General features: G+C 39.5%; 1 protein-coding gene across 1 annotated transcript; it reads right to left on the reverse strand.

The window, feature by feature from the left end:
- Positions 1-375: 375 nt before the first annotated feature.
- On the reverse strand, positions 376-18596 carry rab10 (RAB10, member RAS oncogene family). Its single transcript, XM_053336560.1, has 6 exons — positions 17886-18596; positions 11064-11124; positions 7205-7343; positions 5053-5142; positions 2908-3009; positions 376-1594 (listed from the first exon to the last, which is right to left on the reverse strand). Exons 1-6 carry the CDS (start codon positions 18010-18012, stop codon positions 1508-1510), a joined length of 606 nt encoding a protein of 201 aa, XP_053192535.1. The 5' UTR covers positions 18013-18596; the 3' UTR covers positions 376-1507.
- Between the last annotated feature and the right edge of the window lie 497 nt (positions 18597-19093).

Here is a 19093-nt window from a genome sequence, read left to right on the forward strand (position 1 = left end):
CTGAGCTGCTGCATTATTACCCTACAGGGACAAATGAAATAGCAGTCAGGAACTGAGTTAAAGGAAAATTTGGATTTATTTCAACCTGGCATGTTTCCCTTAAATGTAGCCATTGTGTCTCTATATGTGTAACACTAACTGTGTAGTCGCCACCTCCTTTATTGAGAATCAGAGCAATGAGGACTTGTGTAAAACCAACATTCATCATGACTGGCTGTCAGCTTCCTACTAAACACCTGTGAGAATTAGACCAGTTGAGTTAACTGGGAAGTTTAAAAATCTCAGCATTTCTTGGCACTGTGTCTCTCACCTGTAAGTATCAGACTGTCACCTGTTGTCATTATGTGAGACATGAAACTCCACACTTCAACAGCATTGAGGACAAACAAGTTAACTTAAACAAGCTTATTTTTAATGGATCTGCAAAATTGTTTGAATTTCCAAAGAGAACTTCTGTACCTCCCGCCCACAGTTACCCAGTGGCAAACGTTACACAACGTTACAGAAACGCTTCCAACCCAAAGAAATCTGCATGCAAGGAGAAAAAAAAAAAAAAAAAAAAAAAATCAACCCAAAAATAGAGGGGGAAAAAAAAAAAGAAAAACAAAATCATATACAGATAAAAACAAAAACATCAATAAACAGGACATATAATGCCGTTCTCTTGGCTGGAGAAGAAATTCAAACGCTTCTGCTTCGGCTCGGCTCCGAAAGAGAGAGAGAGAGAGAGAGAGAGAGCCGCCGCTGACAGAATATTAAACTGTAATTTGATTGGGTGGATGTGGCTCCGCCCATCACACAGCCCCGCCCCTGTCTTCCATATAAGGCACAGGACAAAATAAACCCCCACATACAAAAGGAGCTAGCCACGCCTCTGTCACTTGATAACAAATTGTAAATGACCAAATACGGTTAGACAACAGAAAACCCCACTATGTGTACAAAATGTTAATCCTACATTTTCTCTTTTTTGTCTGATTTTCTTTTATTTTTTAGACTTCCTCGACTGAAGATGAGTGCTGTGGGTGGAAGGGGGTTGGGGTTGGGGTTGAGGGATAGTTGAGGAGGGAGGGAGAGGGGGTGAAGGTGTCCAACCAGGTGAGCTCAGGCAAAGAAAATATTAAAAATATGAGCTTGTCTTTTCACTCTTTTTTTCTTTTTCTTTTTTTTAACAACCTTTTAAAACAAATGACAAGAAACGTGACTGGATTTCTGTTTTTATCAGAAATAAAAATGATCATCAGATGGAGAGTGGAAGAATATGGGGTGGGAGGGAGGGAGGGGGGAATGGTGTGGGTCGAGGTGGGTGGGGTGGGGAGGGATGGGGGGAATTAGACGAGTGAAGTGGTTTATTGTTTTTATTCTGATAAAGAGACAGAGTGTCAGTGTGCAAGAAAAACTCATGAGACAGGTTAGAGGGCGAGAGAGTTAGAGTTAGAGCAGTTAGAGAGAGAATATGTGTGTTTTGTGTTTGTGTGCGTTAGTGTGAGTGAAACAGAGGAGTTGTTCAACTGCAGCACTTGCTCTTCCAGCCTGTGACTCCGCCTCCGCTGCTGATGTCGACATTTTCACTGTTGGGCTCTTTTACAGGCGTCTGTTGATGCACATAACACACACACACACACACACACACACACACACACACACACACAGAAAGAAAAATGTGGATTAGAGGAAACTGATGATACACTGACTCTGTGTCACCTCAGGTGTTTATTGTTAATGAATGAGCCCTCCTCCTTCTGCAGCCAAGTTTCCATACAGTTGTAGAGAGAAATGTACATTTCAACAGAATGTGAGGCTCTGTGGACTTATCTGGACTGAAATCACAAAAAAAGGCTCAAATGTGAGTCTTAATCAAGCAGATTAATGTAATGTATGTAAGTTCACATAGGTCAGCTGTCAGTCAAGTTGTTTGTAGGTTTATATGTTGATATTGAACTTGTATATTATTTTATATTATGATTTTTTGGTAGTTTTTGGTACTGATAAATTCATTGGTTGAAATAAAAGGTTCAGCACAATGGGACAGTACAAGTATAGCAGCAAAAGTGCTTATTCTGTAATATTTTGCAAATAATAGTGTTTCCATTCACTGCTGTTACATGAATATTAGCAATTTGGCTCATCAAAATAAACAGCTGGTGGTGCTAATCCTCCTGATTGGTGCCATTAAACTTTTGTAGAAGAAGAAGCAACGAGCTAATAAAAGAGCATCAGTCAAATCCTGAAAGGATGAAAAACAAGCTGCAGCTAATTATTATTTCCATTACAGATTAAAAACATAGTAAATTACTCAATATAAATTAGTGTAGTATAAATATAGTACAAGTGTACTTAAACTTGTATAAATTAGTGTAGTATAAATATAGTACAAGTGTACTTAAACTTGTATAATTAGTGTAGTATAAATGCAGTATAAGTGTACTTAAACTTGTATAAATTAGTGTAGTATAAATGCAGTATAAGTGTACTTAAACTTATATAAATTAGTGTAGTATAAATGTATAAGTGTACTTAAACTTGTATAAATGAGTGTAGTATAAATGTAGTATAAGTGTACTTAAGCTTGTATAAATTAGTGTAGTATAAATGTAGTATAAGTGTACTTAAACTTGTATAAATGTAGTATAAGTGTACTTAAACTTGTATAAATGAGTAGTATAAATGTAGTATAAGTGTACTTAAACTTGTATAAATGTAGTATAAGTGTACTTAAACTTGTATAAATGAGTGTAGTATAAATGTAGTATAAGTGTACTTAAACTTGTATAAATGTAGTATAAGTGTACTTAAACTTGTATAAATGAGTGTAGTATAAGTGTAGGTAAACTTGTATAATTGAGTGTAGTATATATGCACCAACACTTTAATAAATGAGTATAAGTACACTTTATACACACTGACCTTTCTGAGGATGTCTTCTGCTAACGTGAGGAAAGCCTTCTCGATGTTGATGTTAGCCTTAGCACTCGTCTCAAAAAACCTAATGCCGTGCTCCCTCGCAATCTGTGGAGGAGAAAGGAGGCCGTGTTAGAGCAAGGAGAGAGGAGACGGTTTACAGGGGGTCATCCAAAAATAAAGCGGCTGTGCAGAACAGAGATCAGGTGTCACTGCTTTCCACAAGTGCACACACACCATTCTAGTCAGGTAAAGTGTGTGTATGAGTAAGCAGATCTGTATCTGATGTTGCTAAATCTGCAGACTGACTAGCTACTGAAGCCAGAGCTCTTAAAAGGCCACACACACACACACACACACACACACACACACACACACACACACACACACACACACACACACACACACACACACACACACACACACACACACACACACACACACACACACACACACACACACACACACACACACACGTTTTCACTTGTTCTGGCAGATTAGATCTCTGCTTGGACTAAAATCGCACAGCGCTATGTGTGAGATTACATCAAGTCAAACTCTACATACTAACAGGCCTCGGACAATATGCAAAACATTCCTCATCTGTTATTGGTGCTTCCATAGTGGGTAAAAATGGAAAACACTAAAGCAATGAACAGCTGACTGCAAATACATGAATTACAAGAATCTTAACAAACAGCTAAAGGCATGAAGTCCATGCAGGTATGATTTTGCTGCCAATCCCTCAAAATGAGACTGGATAACATTAATTACATTCATGTATTTATTCTGTGGTCGCCCTTCAATGGTGACAAACTATTAATAAAAACACAAGTCTGACAACATATGAAAGACCTGCTTCCAGTAGTAACACTAACTAACATGTTAATACAAGACTTTTTTTGATAGTGACTTCAGGCTAAATGTGATTAAATGTGCAACATGAGAAATATAACAGGGTAGTATATTTCTTTGGTCTGTATAACAGAGAATAACAAGTTTATCACTGTGACCTCACCAGTGTGTGAAGGTGCTGACAGCTGTGAAACATGGAGGGTGGAGACGTTTTGTGTTTCATTTCATTACAAACTTAAACCTCATTTCTTTGCCTTAACTTTCATTTAGTGCGTATTCTTTTCTTCCTTCAGGCCTCACAGCTGTTAGCGTTAACCCTGGTTTGCCCTGCTGATGAGCATAAAACTGTAAACTTTCTTATAACGGCTGCATTTCTTTAACCCTCTGTTGTTGTTTCTGTTCCTACAAGCTGGCGAGCTGCGAGAGTTTCTCTTCCTCTTTCTGTCTTCCATGTCTCCATGACGAAGACACTGTGTGGCTCAGGTCAGTGACACCTGAAGTTGGATCCTGATTCTTCACATATATTTTTATTGTAGCTTTGATTTAGTTGCTTTGTTCTGTACATGAACATCTATTACACATCTGTCCCTCCTCAGCTGCTCTTCCTGGGCTTTCTTCCACATTGTTTCCTGTTCCTGAATGGAGGGGCTGTGGGCAGACGCCATACAGACTGTAAAGCCCCCTGAGGCTAATTGTGATGTATGATGTTGGGCTTAACTTGAACGGGGGTAAACTCAGCTGATTAGAAAATAAGGTAGCAACTGGCAACTTGGTGATTATAGTTAGCCAACATTAAAGACGGAGCACACAAGGCTCAAACAGATTCCAGCTGTTTTAATCCAAACACTTTTAAGGACCTCTGTATTGCTCAGTAAATCAAAAATTCAAGCACTTTCAAGTACTTTCCAGAACTGTGGCAACCCTACAACACTAGTTATAAATCAATCACAAAGAAAACTCAGATCAACCATCCAGCTGTTATGAAACCTTTACACCTTCTACTGAGAACTCTTGCCTATACTCCCTGTACCCGCTACATATACTAGTCCAGAAATTCATTTTACATTGCAAAATCATTTTATTTCAACATCAAAACACAAAGGCCTACGTCTCAACAAACTGTATTATGTGAGTAGTTGTTGCTGCAATAAGCCTTCACGGCACGCAAAGACAAATAGCAGCTTACTGCACTTTCTATAAGGAGGCTGTTTCTAGTATTCTATAAGCTCCACCACACTGTAAACCTCCTATTGTGTTTCCTAACTTTCAGTGTTTCAAACAGCTGCACCATCTCACCTGCTCCCCCTTGGCTTTTGGTACGACCCTCTTGTCCTCCATGTCACACTTGTTGCCTAGCAGCATCCTCTCAACATCCTCGTTTGCATGCTGTAAAGAAGAAGAAGAAGAAAGATGAGAATTAGATTACGTTTTCATATCAATCACTTGAAACACACAAGCAGCTGATTAACAGGTCATCTATAAATATTTGAGGAGCGTCTGACGTCCATTAGGGGGCAGACAGGCTGGGTGAGAGTATCAGAGTCTGTTGATGATACACTACATTTAGAAATGATCATATCTGTCATATCGGAGAAGTGCCAGAACTGGTTGATAACTCCACTAAGAGCTCAGTGATCTAGACCGGTGGTTCCCCCACAGAAGGCACCATGAGATAAATCAGAGGGGTCACAAGAGGATTAACAGGATACACAAAACAAAAAGAAAACACATTTTTGGACTTAACTCTCATATTAACTTTATTAGCCGAATGTTTGTGGATTATTTTACTCCTTTGATCCTCTACAAACACATTTAAATACAACTATCTAATCACTTTCTTTTTGAACTGGTTCCAACTTGTTTGCATAAGCCACCTGTGCTGAAGAGAAAGCCCTTATCTTTTCACTCAATACTCACTGACTGTACTATACTATACTGTGCTGTGCTGTAGTGTTGCTCATGTTAAATAAAGTACATTAATGTAGCTGCTTTGGGGTCAATTCTTCAAGTAATTATTCATATTCTTAATAATGCAACATGTTAGATTTACAGCATTAGTTCTTTCTTTTGATACTGAAGTGAATAAAAAATGGAATCAGGACCTTGTGAATTGTAATCTAATCCGATTCAGGATATGAGTGGTGATACCCAGCCCTACTTTTCACACGACTCTCCGAGTAGCAGAAATCCCTGCATCCTATTTGGCTTCTGCAGAACTCTACAACAAAAGCCTCACGCACAGAGGTTAGAGGAACGTTAGCGAGGTCGTAGTTTGCAGGAAAAGCGTTTGTTTCCTCTCCTCCGTCGGACTCGGAGCTCTTTAAAAAAAAAAAAAAAGTGGCGGCAAGAGGAACATTCCGAGGCAGCATACCAAACAGAAGCGCAGCGCTTGGACGGTATGAACTAATGTGCTTCACTTCATAACAAACACTCTCATACTGACTGAGCATGTGTGCTAATACAGATAATGAGTTATCAAATGTGATTGCTGGGTTTGATCTGGAATGGATTAGTATTGATTAAAATGGTAGAAAGCAGAGAGATAAAGAGTTAGTTAGTGGTAATGGAGCTACAGAGGCTAAAAAAGAAGCTCAGTTATCTCCTACAGAGCTGGATTCATCATCATCATCACCATCAGCAGCAGGATAAGTCAGCCACATGTTACAGACAGTTTCAGTTAATCACCAAATCACCAATCAGTCCTGAGTGGTGTCATTAAATGCTGTGTACATGAGACTAGCTGCTTCGGTGTATACAGGCGAAAACTGAGCTTATGTGTGGCAGTTGTGTTCATTTAAAGTCAAAATATGTTAATACACAGCACATTTTATCTGGATTTATGCTGATTTTCTTCAGACAATGTCAGGATCATAAAAAGAATGATTTTTATCTCCGCGGTGCAGCAGCTTCAGAATGAAAGCTGGCCAACAGGTTTATGTTTATGACCTGCAATAAAATCACTATTTTATAAACTGCCTGTGTTTCTTAACAACAGAAACAGGAAACTAGGTAAAAGAGACGGTCTATATAGTGAATTTGGCTGCATTAAAACCTAAGTGGAAACAGAGACGTGTGTTCAGGCAGAGGTTGAACAGGTTTTGGCAGAGTTTCTCTCTCCGGCTGCAGCTGCCAGACACAGGCGGCAACTTTGTGTCTTCTCTCACTTTCTCTGCGATGGCTCTTTTAAAAAAAATGTTGATAGAGCCGATGACAGAGCGCAGCCGCCGTCACAAAGCTGGATTTATGTTCGTTCTGCCAGCTGACATTGAGAGCGTAAAATAGTGTCTGTTCTACTGCTTCTCAGATGTTGGCTTTTGTGTTGTTGTTTTATATTTATCACTTTTTCTCTGAAGCTAAGACGGGGAAAAAAGGAGAGCTGAAAAAAACGAAAGCATAAAGTTCACATAAAGTTCAGGATCTTTTACTGACAAGGTTTTTTTAGTCTTACCTCATCAATGTTGCGCAGCCATTTGCTGATGTTTTCAAAGCTCTTGGCGTTGGTGATGTCGTAGACCAGCATGATGCCCATAGCTCCTCTGTAGTAGGAGGTGGTGATGGTGTGGAACCGTTCCTGGCCCGCTGTGTCCCTACACACACACACACACACAAACACACACACAGAGAGAGAGAGAGAAACAAATATTTGATTTCTTTGCTCTCTTGGATTTAGTCCACCGCTGAAAAACAAACAATAAATGGTTCAGTAATTACAATTTTTACTGTATCATAACTGAAAGCAGCCACGCCTGCAGGATGATTGATACTAATGACTCGACAATTACTTCATAAAGATGCTGAGATTTCAGGCAAATCACACATTTCACTTACAGATGCTAAAGAGCTTTGTTCAACCCAAAAAGCAAACAGATGTAATATTATTCTGATATTTGGCACTGAGATACATTAGCTCTGTATTTCTAGTAGAGCCCTACTCACAAAATAATAACTACATCATGTATGCTTCTTACAGGTCCACAGAAAGTGTGCCAAAGAGGTGGCATGTTGTTATAATGAGAAGAAATTCCTTTATTTTCCCACAGTGGGGGAATATACATTTTCATTTTGGTCACCAATACAGGTAGATAAAAGTATAATTAGTTAAAGGACCAGTGTGTAGAATTTAGTGGCATTTACCCTCCCCCCTCCTCCCTCCACCCTTCCCCCTTCCCCATCCAAGCATGTAAAATCTAGGGTGGTCACAAAACATCCAAGGCCCTCTCTAGAGTCAGTATTTGGTTTGTCTGTGTTGGGCTACTGTAGAAACATGACGGCACCATGGTAGAAGACCTTCTGTCATTCTAAGCTAACAAAAACACAATAAACCTTATTTTCAGGAGATTATACACTAATTAAAAATATACTTATATATACAAATATTATAATCCATTTCTGCCAATTGAGCCCTCTAAAGGGTACATACTGCTCCTCTAATGCCCCATTAGCACATCTCTGATTCTGATCAGAAAGTCTGTTTTAAGGTCCAGAGAAACTATTTGAAATCAAATCTGTGCTGCATTTAAGAAGTCTGCTATATCTTACGAGCAAACTCCACCGCAGGCTAACAGTGTTCCTCACGCGTCTGCACCAGCATGCACTTCAACTATGACTTTTTCCTATGAGGGGAAACCCTGCCAACATCCATCTATCACTGCTGATACAGAAACAGAGAAGGAGGAGGCACACATCGGCAAACTCAAACACACTCGTACTACGTTACGTTCACTTATGAGCTCTGCTGCACAGTGAAGATTAAATGCAGATATGATGTGTTGGACAGGAAGAGCAGAAAGGAGAAAGAAATTCAGCCACAGAAGAGGCCTAATGGACAGTGATCCAATCACATCACATCAAAATTATGACTGAATGCTACAAATTTCACATGATGTGCTGAGAATTTTTTATGCTCTAATGGAGAGATTTTACAAGAGTTGCAACGATTAATCAATTAGTTGCCAACTATTAAATTAATCACCAGCTGAGTCACTTTTGAGTCAAAATGTTCTGATTCCAGCCTCTCAAATATGAATATGTTTTGGTTTGTGGACAATTGAAGACGTCATCAAAAAGTTTTTTTTTCATTTAGGCACAAAACTAATTGATTACTTGAGAAAATAATTAACAGATGAATCGATAATGAAAATAATAGTTCTATTTGTTAACCCTCCACATCATGCTATTATAGCTGCATCTCATCATTTTTTTATACTACCATCTTTTTTAGCTGCCTGTGTGTATTGTTTTTATTTGTCTTTAAAGCACAATGGAGTGTCACCTGTAATCTCATTATATGTCAAATATAATGATGATAAAGCTTTCTAGTCTATTCTTTTGTATTGTAGCTCCAGGTTGTGCCATACATACCTCTATAGTGTTTTATATATGTACATTACAAACTCTGACTCATGTAAAAAGACAGGATGAGTAAGAAAGTGAGGCTGTTGCCCAAAAGCCCCCAAATCACATCCTCTACCATCATGTTTTGTCAAACCTTTTTGGCTGTTGATTTATTGACTCATCTAGTACAGGATTGCATATTTGAGTTGTTATGATTGACTTCCTGAATATCATTATTATTCATATTCCTCATGTGTCATATCTGTGCTTTGTTTGGCAGTAGAGAGATGAGAACAACATACCAAAACATACACTGTGTAACAACTCTAAAAGTCACATCTGGAGCTGGAACTAAAGGTTATCATTGATTCATCTGATTATTGTTCTCTTATTTTAGGGCTGCAATGATTAGTGGACTGTCAGAAATTTAATCAGAAACTGTATCAGTCATTTTTAACAACTACAGCAAATATTTACTGGTAGCAGCTCTCACATTAGGATGATAAGCATTTTTATATCGTACATGGAAGTAAAGTGACCGACGAGGCCAAAAAAGCCCAAAGATTAATTTACTATCATAAAAGACAAATATGAAAAACCAAAACTGCCAATTCTGCTGAACGACTAATCAATTAATAACCAAATGTGTTCAGCTCTACTTCCATCTGTACATTAACTCCTTCAGCACTGTAACCTTTAACTGATGCTATACTTTCTATTGTGTGGACTTTGTCATGGAGCAGAGGGTGTGGACGTTCAGGTGTCTCATCTGATAGATAACATTAACATGAAAGCACGTCTGTCTCCAGAGAAAGAGACGTTCACCTCATCATAAAAAAATGCCTCTGTATCAGTTACAGTGCTTTTCTTGTTTCATTTGACGACAACAAGTGGAAATAAGTTACTCTTTACAAGCCTGACTAATCAAAAACTAACTGAATTTCACACTGCAGCTTGAACTGAGACTGTCAAATGAACCAGTTCTGATCTTAGAAATAATAGTTTGATAAAATCATCATAACTCAGGGTGCATTTATTAACTTTTCCATGATCGTCAGTTCAATTCTTCATTAAATAAGAGCTCTGAAGTGCAGCCCAATATTTTATCTTTGAGATCTGGACTGTTATTGGACAGAATGAGACATCTGAAGTCATCATGCTGATTAGACCAAACAATCTAATCAATTAACTGACTTTTTTGGGAAAGGTTAATAGATTAATGTTAGTTGCAGGCGAATATACAATCTAATTAATCTATGAATTAGAGTTTCAGTGTGAGTGTTTAATAGAGTTGCAATGATTAGTTGACTAGTTGAACCTCAGAAAATTACTTAGCAATTATTTTGATAATTAATTAATCTCTTCTGTCATTTTTCAATCAAAAAAATTCCAAATATTTGACAGTTCCAGTTTCTCAAATGTGAGTATTTGCTGTTTTTCCTTTTAGACTTAAACACTCTAAAGACATCACCATGACCTCTGAGAAACTTGACAAACTGCCAACTCTTCATATTTTCTTTAACATTTTATTGTCTAAATGATTCATTAGAAAATAACAGTTGAAAACAATGGTGAGTTGCAGTCCTGTTGTGTTAACGTATTGTAAAAGAAAAAAAGGGGAAAAAAAGGAAGCTGTGAAAATCTGCCAGTTCCAGTTGAGGGGGAGGGGAGGGTAGGGGAGGGGAGTGGGGGCAGCAGTTGTGGACTAGGATGATAACCTCGCAGCAGATCTCCTGATGGACTGGTGACCATTTCCTGTTCCAGCATATTTCTCAGCTTGTGGGAGGTTTGTGGAACAGATGTTTGGCTATGATGTAACGAAGGCGCGAAACAGCCTGAACTCTAGAGATGATTCTTATGGAGTCGCTGTAGTTCTTTCTGCTTGGATACGTGTGGAGCCTCGACGTGGGCACGCGCACACACACACACACACACAGTAAAAAGACACATATCATTACAGAGAACTGACTCACCAGATCTGTAGTTTGATCTTCTTTCCTTGTAATTCAACAGTTTTGATCTTGAAGTCTATTCCTGTAAAATAAACACACAAAAAAAACACGTAAGCAAGCTATAAAAACATATATCCAATAGCAAGAGAGACATCCACAGTACAGAACCAGAGCCAGCCACAGAGTGTGTGTGTGTGTGTGTGGAGGGAAATGGAAAGTGAGTGACAAGTGTTTCCGTCGCAGAGACAATAACATTATGTCTTCCTGATTCTGCAGTGTCATGCCAGGACCTTGAGGGCCCCGTCGTCAGCAGGCAGCTGTGATATATGCAGCTGGCTCGCGACGCCTACGCAAAAACACACAAATCAGGTTATTGGGAGAAAATCGGGTTAAGGCGGGCGGACCGAGACTCCGCGATAAAACTTATTAGCGTAAAAAGGTGTGAGATAGTTTTGAACGGCGGCTTGGCTGGTGGGTTTTAGTTAGTGATGATTAATGTGACCCTGCGGCCTTGAGTTTCTTTTTCTTCCTTCTTGGATTAGAGCTGACTAATGGTGCAGTCAGAGGACACACACTCAGTTTTTCCTGTGTGTGCATGTTTCTGAGTTTTGACAATTAAGCAACACACTTATTTCAGTTTCCATGTTAGTTGGATTTGATTCTATTCATTTTCTTGGCCTGCTGTTTTAAATATTTTACTGTGCTTGTCATCTCTTTTAAAATCTTTATTTTCTTTAAAAACTTCCTGAAACAAGCTGCAACCCTGTTAATAAACTTCAGGGTTTCTGGCACCACAAAACTCTTTCTTTTATTAACATTTTTCAAAATTTGACAATCTGATTAATAGCAGCCGCTGGTGAAATTTAGACAAATAATCCTAATTACAAGCATTAGGGTTGTTTATTGAATCTGTTTCTTTGATCTTCTATTGTCTTGACAAGGCAATTATTTTTCAATGTCTAGAAAATGGCAAAAAAAAAGGTCCAGCAAAGTTTTTCCAGAGTCAATGACAACATCTTCAAATTCCTAGTTTTGTCCAACCAACGCTCCAAAACTCAAACTAATTGAATTTTCCAAAATACGACTTAAATAACTGCAAATATTCACCCTTAAAAAGCTGGAACTTTCTGTCAAAAATACCAAATCGACCAATCAGCTAACAGCCTGATCCCTACTGTAAAGCTTTCACTGTAAAACAACCAGGATGGTCATTTTTTGTCATGCTCATAAAACCATATATGGCAACAGCATTTAAAAAAAAAGCTGATTCATCACAGTTTTTTTCCCCTGCTTTTGGCCTTTAAAGTGGTGTTTTCCTGTTAAATACTGAGCTGTCAAGTTCAGCTCTGGTCGCGACTTGTGGTTGGTTTAAAAAGTCCCAGAAACAGCTGTGCTCTAGGTGGGGCCAGCCCATAGAATAATGAAGCCACCGGCTGCCAAAGTGTGACTCACTACATATCAAGTACACCCCAGAGAGAGAAGGAGAGAGAGATGGAGGGAGGAAGGGAGGTAAAGATATAGTCGGGTAGGAACAAAAAAAGAACCAGGGTAGACGTTTTACAAATGCTTTAAAAATATTAAAAACACCAGTGATACTTGCATTAAATATTTGGATTAATAAAGTAAAAGTTGATATATGTTCTGGACAACTTCTACTAAAAGTTGAACTGTCAAAATAAGGGTCATTAGGGGTGATGTCATAGTTGTGTGTTGCTAGTGAGGCGTAGAAACACTTGAGTGGATCTGTTCTTTCCTGGTGGGGTTCACTGGCAACTTGTCAAGAAACTGTGTGTATTGTGCAATCACACATTTACCCAATCCCTGGAAAAGAAAGGGTTTCACTCCTCCTGAAGAAAACAACACTCTCCATGAAAAGGAGAATGTAGAAGTGGAGTACAGAGGTTTATAACCCGGCTTTACTTTTTCTTTTCTTTTTTAAATCCCGGAGGAACCGTTCCTTCCACGAGTATGAATTCCGACTACGTCTGCTGTCGTCTCGCCAATTTCCATTTCTAAAAATTCACGATGTGCGTTTGTGGAATTTCAGATCATGACATTATTAGTATTCGGCGGCTCTTAATATGCGTAACCTCTAATACACAGGAGAGACGGGACGCACAGAGGATTGGAAATGAGGATGACTGAGTGATGAGAGATGAGAGATGAGAGAGGAGAGGGGGGTTTCCGGTGGGGGTATTTTTGAGAAGCAGCTGTGCGTCTCTGTCTCCAAAGGTATGAGTAGTGTGTCAGAGGAAGAACACACTCCTGTTTCACATGTCCTGCTTCTGCTGGCTCGTCCTCGGGGCTCTTGTTCCCTTCACACATTCAGGTTTAGGCTGAGAGCTGCATCTGATTAATGCGTGTGTGTGTGTGTGTCTGTGAGTGTGTGTGTGTGTGTGTGAGAGCGTACTTTAATACAAGCTTTCACACCGTTGGGTTAGATGGATTCTTGCAGTGTTGTGACCACATGGTTTTTATTTGCTGCGTTTGTTGCATCGACAAATGACTGAGCAGAGAGATGAAAGCGCTAATCATAGAGGCAAAAGTCCATCACACACTGAGAGACTTCTATTGATAGTTCTTAAGCTCATATTTAGTCAATTAGAAGTGAAGCTGCCCTGAATTCAAACTAGTCAAACTACAACTAAACTGGTCAAAACTATTAAAAAAAGTCCCGCTTTTCTGTATCTTATATGATAGTAAATTGAACATATTTGTATTTAAGTCATTTAAATATGTCATTTACTCAATTAAAATAATCAGCATACTAATCCATGATTAAACTGTTTTTTTTAATTGCATTCGTACATGTGTGGCTGGGTTTATGCCTGACTTTAAAGTTATATTGCACATCTCATGCAAAGTGGGTATGAATACTGTCACTCAACACGTTTCTCCACGTTGTTGAAGTTGGTTATAAAGTTGTGAGAAACATATGCACAAACTACCAGATAACCACTGTGTGATGCACTTAAGAAATACAAAATACCCAATGAGGTGCGTTCAGTGTTGGCTAAGTTAATCAGAGTTTCTAGCATCAAACTGATCTGCATTAATAGCAGTGAGAAGGGATGTTGCCATTGTGTTATTATAGTCAGACATTAAAGTAAGATTGTATGTACAGTAAGCATGCACATATTTCCTTTCTTTATATTTTATGTGTTGTGTTTACTCAACAGGTGAATATGTTAACTACATTTACATTGATGTTCAATGTTAACGGTTTACTAAATATCATGATACAGTATATTTAGGCTTATAGCTTTCCCTCCTGTTGTCCTCGGGTCAATTTTGACACGAGAGGACAAAAGGGGTTAACTCAAAAATGGAGGTATAATTTCATTTAAATGAGGCCTATTGACTGTAATTTGCAAAAAATATGTGTAAAACCTGTGGTAATAAGTTGGAATGACGTTGGCTAAAAAGGTCTAACTTGGATTGATTGGATGATAATTTATACTTGATGCTTTACAAACAGTCCAGGTCAATTTGGACCCAGGAGGATAAAAGTTGCATAGTCAGCTGCAAGACAACAGGAGGATTATGCCAAGAATCTGTAAATGCTTGGACAAGAAACCTTGATATGATATGATAGTGATGAACCCAAGTAAGTATTATGAAATTCAATGCAGCATTTAAATACAAATAGTAACAATTCTTATATAAAAGCTAGCTTGCTGTTCCATTTCTCATGCATTTGAACGGTCAATATTTTTGCTCTGCATTATCATCAACCGGTAAGCTGATCAAATATCCTTTTACTGCACGGCAAGCACACTACTGGAAAGGCTCTGGCTTTCACAAGAAGTAAAACAAGCTCTTTACTTTTCCTGGCAGTCACTATGTCTACTTGGGCAGGGCCGTATCTAAAAATCTATATCAGAATAACGTCACATAATCGTTTGTTGTTAACGCTCCTGTTGAAAAGCTGAAAGCTCAGGTTTTACATGTGCTGCTGCTGCATCGTGCTTTGTTTTGAACACAGATGTAGAACAAAGACAAGAGAAGCAGAGCGGCATCGCAGCTTTTTATGGGAACACTTTAACATCAACCCTGCAGACATGAGCACAATTACACCTATAAAGTCAGTATCTCTGCACTTGTCTCAGATTCACATGAGCTCAGGTGGAAACCTCAGCATGTGAACACTTCTTAAGCTATATAATAGAGACCACTGTCAAGGACACACTCAGTTTAAGTGAGGTGACCGATTGTTTCTGATCAGATTGATACTTTATATTATTTGCACGTTTGTCCTACATTCATTTCAGTGTGAAAGAAAACTGCATGTTTACAGTAATGATGGTACGACAATGTGAACCTTGCTTAAACAAGGTCAATCTCCTACAGACTGTAAACCACAAACCACAACATGAACTGCAGGGTGAAACAGGTGCCTTTGAAGCTTCTCCTAAAATCTACCTTTACACTACATAAACAGTATTTCTTAATGTGAGCACCGGCTGCTGTTGCAAATGCTTACAAGTACTGAAATACTTGACTTACTAACCAAACCTGGCAGGGAGAGCACCGCTGCAGGAGCAAAGGTTACCGCCGAGCTTTAACAGCTGGAGAACATTTCAGTCTGCAGCTGACCATCATCACACATCTTCCTCACATCTGAACTGACTCAACTGGAAGAGATATAACCCGATGTTCTGAACTCAAATAAGGCAGATAATATAACAACAGACACACATTCGACTGACTGCAAGACAAAATATCTGCACCATAAAGAAATATATATATGTGTGTGTGTCTGTGTGTGAGACACAGAGAGCTTGACAACAGAGAGCTGCTTCATCGCTGCACCTCAACAAATCTAATCTAGCCTGGATGCCAGCGGGAACACTGCTGCCCATTATGGCCGTGTGTTCTTAGGCGTACGGTCAGGAGGAGCCGTCGTCAACACTCGAGTTACTAAGAAGCGGGGCTTGACATTAAAGCTCCAATCAAGAGATCAAGGATATAAAAGCAGAGCAAACAAGTCAGCTGCGAGCCGCTCCTGTAAAACATGTCTAACGTTACGTTATTACTCAGCAGTGATGTTAAGCAACAGGGGTAAACGGAGCCTTGGTCTGGGCCGTGCGGGGATTTGACATAGTTTGACACTTGACTCATGTGAGCGTGATGTTGGACGCATGCGTAGAGGACGGAGCGGAGGGGAGAGGGGGGAGAAGAAGAAAAGCTCATGATGCCACCATGATGAATTGTTTATGGTTCTGGTTTGAGCAGCGGTGGAAAGTAACAAAGCACATGTACTCCACTGCTGTACTTAATACTTTTGGGTTTTTTGTTAACGTGCCTGTAGTGATTTTTTTCCCCATTTCATGCCACTTTATACTTTAACTCTACTACACTTCAAGGGAGAACACGGTGCTTTTTATGCTACTGAACTTATGTGACATTTATAGTTACACTACATATTCAGATGTTACACACAAAGCACATGAAGGTCTTATAATAGATGATAATTTTCTCTAGATGAGACAAAACCACCGCCGCCGCTACCACATCTAAACAATGCTCACACATGAATGTGTCAGTAATGACAGCTCAGACACAAATCATTCTGCATGATAACTACTTTTACTATTGATACTTTAAGTGAAGTCTGCAACTAACAATTACTTTCATTAAAGATTCACTGATTGTTTTTTGCATTAATCAATTGGCTGTTAAGTCATTCAAATGTCAAAAAGTAATAAAAAAAACCTGTCCATTAATTATCCAGAAGCAAAGATAACATCTTCAGATGTCTTCTCCCTGTGACTAACAGTGCCAAAACCCAGAGATGTTTAGTTATAATGATATAAAATAGACATGTCATGTATCATTGTTGTATAATTTGCTTGAAAAATCACTGACTTGATTAATCATTGATTCAAATTTCTGCAGATCAACTCATTGATTAATTGTTTCAGCTCTACTTTACATGCACTTTGTTGGGAATACATTTTTAAGTCTTATTTTGAAGGCAGGACTTTTGCATGAAATTAACCATTTCTATAACCTGATATTACAACTTTTATGCAAATAAAATATGTAAACAACTCTGCGTTTGGGGGGGGCTTGACTGGAGTGTATATCTGCTTCAGGGATTTGTTTCCATACTTACTTACTCCATAATTATTACTCAAAATTAAGCATGATATTAACATCTATGCTGATATTGAGATGCCAATGCCTGTCATCTTATGTGAGATACTTTTACCTATACTTAAACATGTCTATACTCTGATATTAAGAGTTTCATATAAGATGTAAGATGTAAGACTTAACATGTAAAAGATAAAAGACGTCTTCCACCTCCTGCTTTTTTGGGGGCTTTATTTGAGTGGTGTCTGTATCAATTAGAAACAATATTAATAACATTCAGGGATTTATTTCCATACTTCATTGATCATCAAAATTATGCCTGTTCTTGACAAACTCCTGGTTATATATGTTGATAATGAGATCTTAAAGCCTGTCAGTTACATGGCACGGCCCTGAACTGCTACTAGCCTTAGTTAGCTCACTGGATTCAACTTGACAGCCATTCCTCTGGCATCTGAACCGGTTATTCTTGCCATAACTTGGCAGGCAGACCCAAAAATCATAGTCATGTTTTGTTACAAAGGTCGCAGTCAGTTGTAGAAGGGGTGATGAAGGGGTTTAATTAAGAGCTGGAAAAGCTGCACAAACTAGCCTTTGCAGCTAACCTGTGCAGGCCTAGTGCACGCTGATGTCCTGCCTACCATTTCCAGCTGCAGGGTAGAGCTGTCAAACGAAGTCCCCCAGAAAACACCCGTAACAAAACACGCCATCCACCCACCAAATATGGGCCCAGACTCCTCTTACCTATGGTGGAGATGAAGGTTGTGTTGAAGGCGTCGTCAGAGAAGCGGAACAGCACACAGGTCTTCCCCACGCCCGAGTCTCCGATCAGAAGCAGCTTGAACAGCAAGTCGTACGTCTTCTTCGCCATTGAAAAAACAGCTTGTATTCACCCAGACAGATACACAAAAAATGGATAACCTAGCAACGCCTTTGTGAAGTCTAAAGCCAGCTCCTTAGCCAACCGGACCGACCACCCCGCTTTTTCTTGGCTGTTAACAGTTAACAATCTGGGATTTGTTGATTAGCTTGGCGAGCTAGTCGGATAAATACCACCCCAAAATAACGCGCCCGAAACACCGTCAAGTTATGTATCCCAAAGCCCGACTGGTTTCCCCCTGTTTACAGCATGAGAACAGAAAGCAAAAAAAAATAAGGCTCTCCTCCCCGTGTGATTCCTCTTTTCCACTCTTTCTTTTCTCCCACACAGTCGGGACAAAATGGCTCCTCTCTCTCTCTTTTACCGACTCACTCTTTCTTCAAACTATAACGGCGAGCTACTTCAAATTCTTGGCACACCCCGTCATAACCAAGAGCCCCGCCACCAGCTCGACCGAGAGGAATTTTGGGGAAAAGACGTGAAAGTGTGTCAAAATTCACCGACTGCTTGGAGTTATTTCGCCTTTTTTTCTGGAGAGATTAGAGCCGAAATACAGACGACCGCCGTCGCCTTCGAATGGGAGCCACCGCGGCGACACCCTGGTCCCGCGGACACGCCTTTCGCCCCGCCCCTTCTGTCAAAATACACGCTTCTGATAGGCTGACTCTACTGTCAATCCGAAAAGCACTCTATTGTGATTGGTCAAACTCGCAATCAACCAGGGGTAAAAGGGCGTGCCTTCCATTGACAGAAGCGTTACTGCCTACGTCGCTCGGACATGTTGGCGCAACTCTCCAATCACTTTCACTGTACGAAATGCATCAAAAGATCCAACATGGCTGCCGGTTTCATGCGGATCTTTCAGAGGCCGCTGGGGTGTGATTCAGTTTTTCATGGCAAGCTGGCATTTGATGCGGTGACTATCCCAGCTGTGAGTCAGGCAAAGTGATGTCATATATAAGTACCTCTCTGCTTGTTACGGGCGTTTCCCCACATCCTCTGTTTTGTAAACTGTGAGGACATTTATCCTCTAAAGTCTCTTTGCAACTGTACACACTGAGAATTTGGTGTG

This window comes from Scomber japonicus, chromosome 17 (genome assembly GCF_027409825.1).
Source record: "Scomber japonicus isolate fScoJap1 chromosome 17, fScoJap1.pri, whole genome shotgun sequence".
Lineage (NCBI taxonomy): Eukaryota > Metazoa > Chordata > Actinopteri > Scombriformes > Scombridae > Scomber > Scomber japonicus.

Coding starts and splice junctions, on each gene's coding strand:
- rab10 (XM_053336560.1), bottom strand. CDS start 18,012: ATGGCGAAGAAGACGTACGACTTGCTGTTCAAGCTGCTTCTGATCGGA. Junction 7,344..11,063: donor AAGATCAAACTACAGATCTG/GTGAGTCAGTTC, acceptor GTGTGTGTGTAG/GGACACAGCGGGCCAGGAAC. Junction 3,010..5,052: donor CAAAAGCCAAGGGGGAGCAG/GTGAGATGGTGC, acceptor TCTCCTCCACAG/ATTGCGAGGGAGCACGGCAT.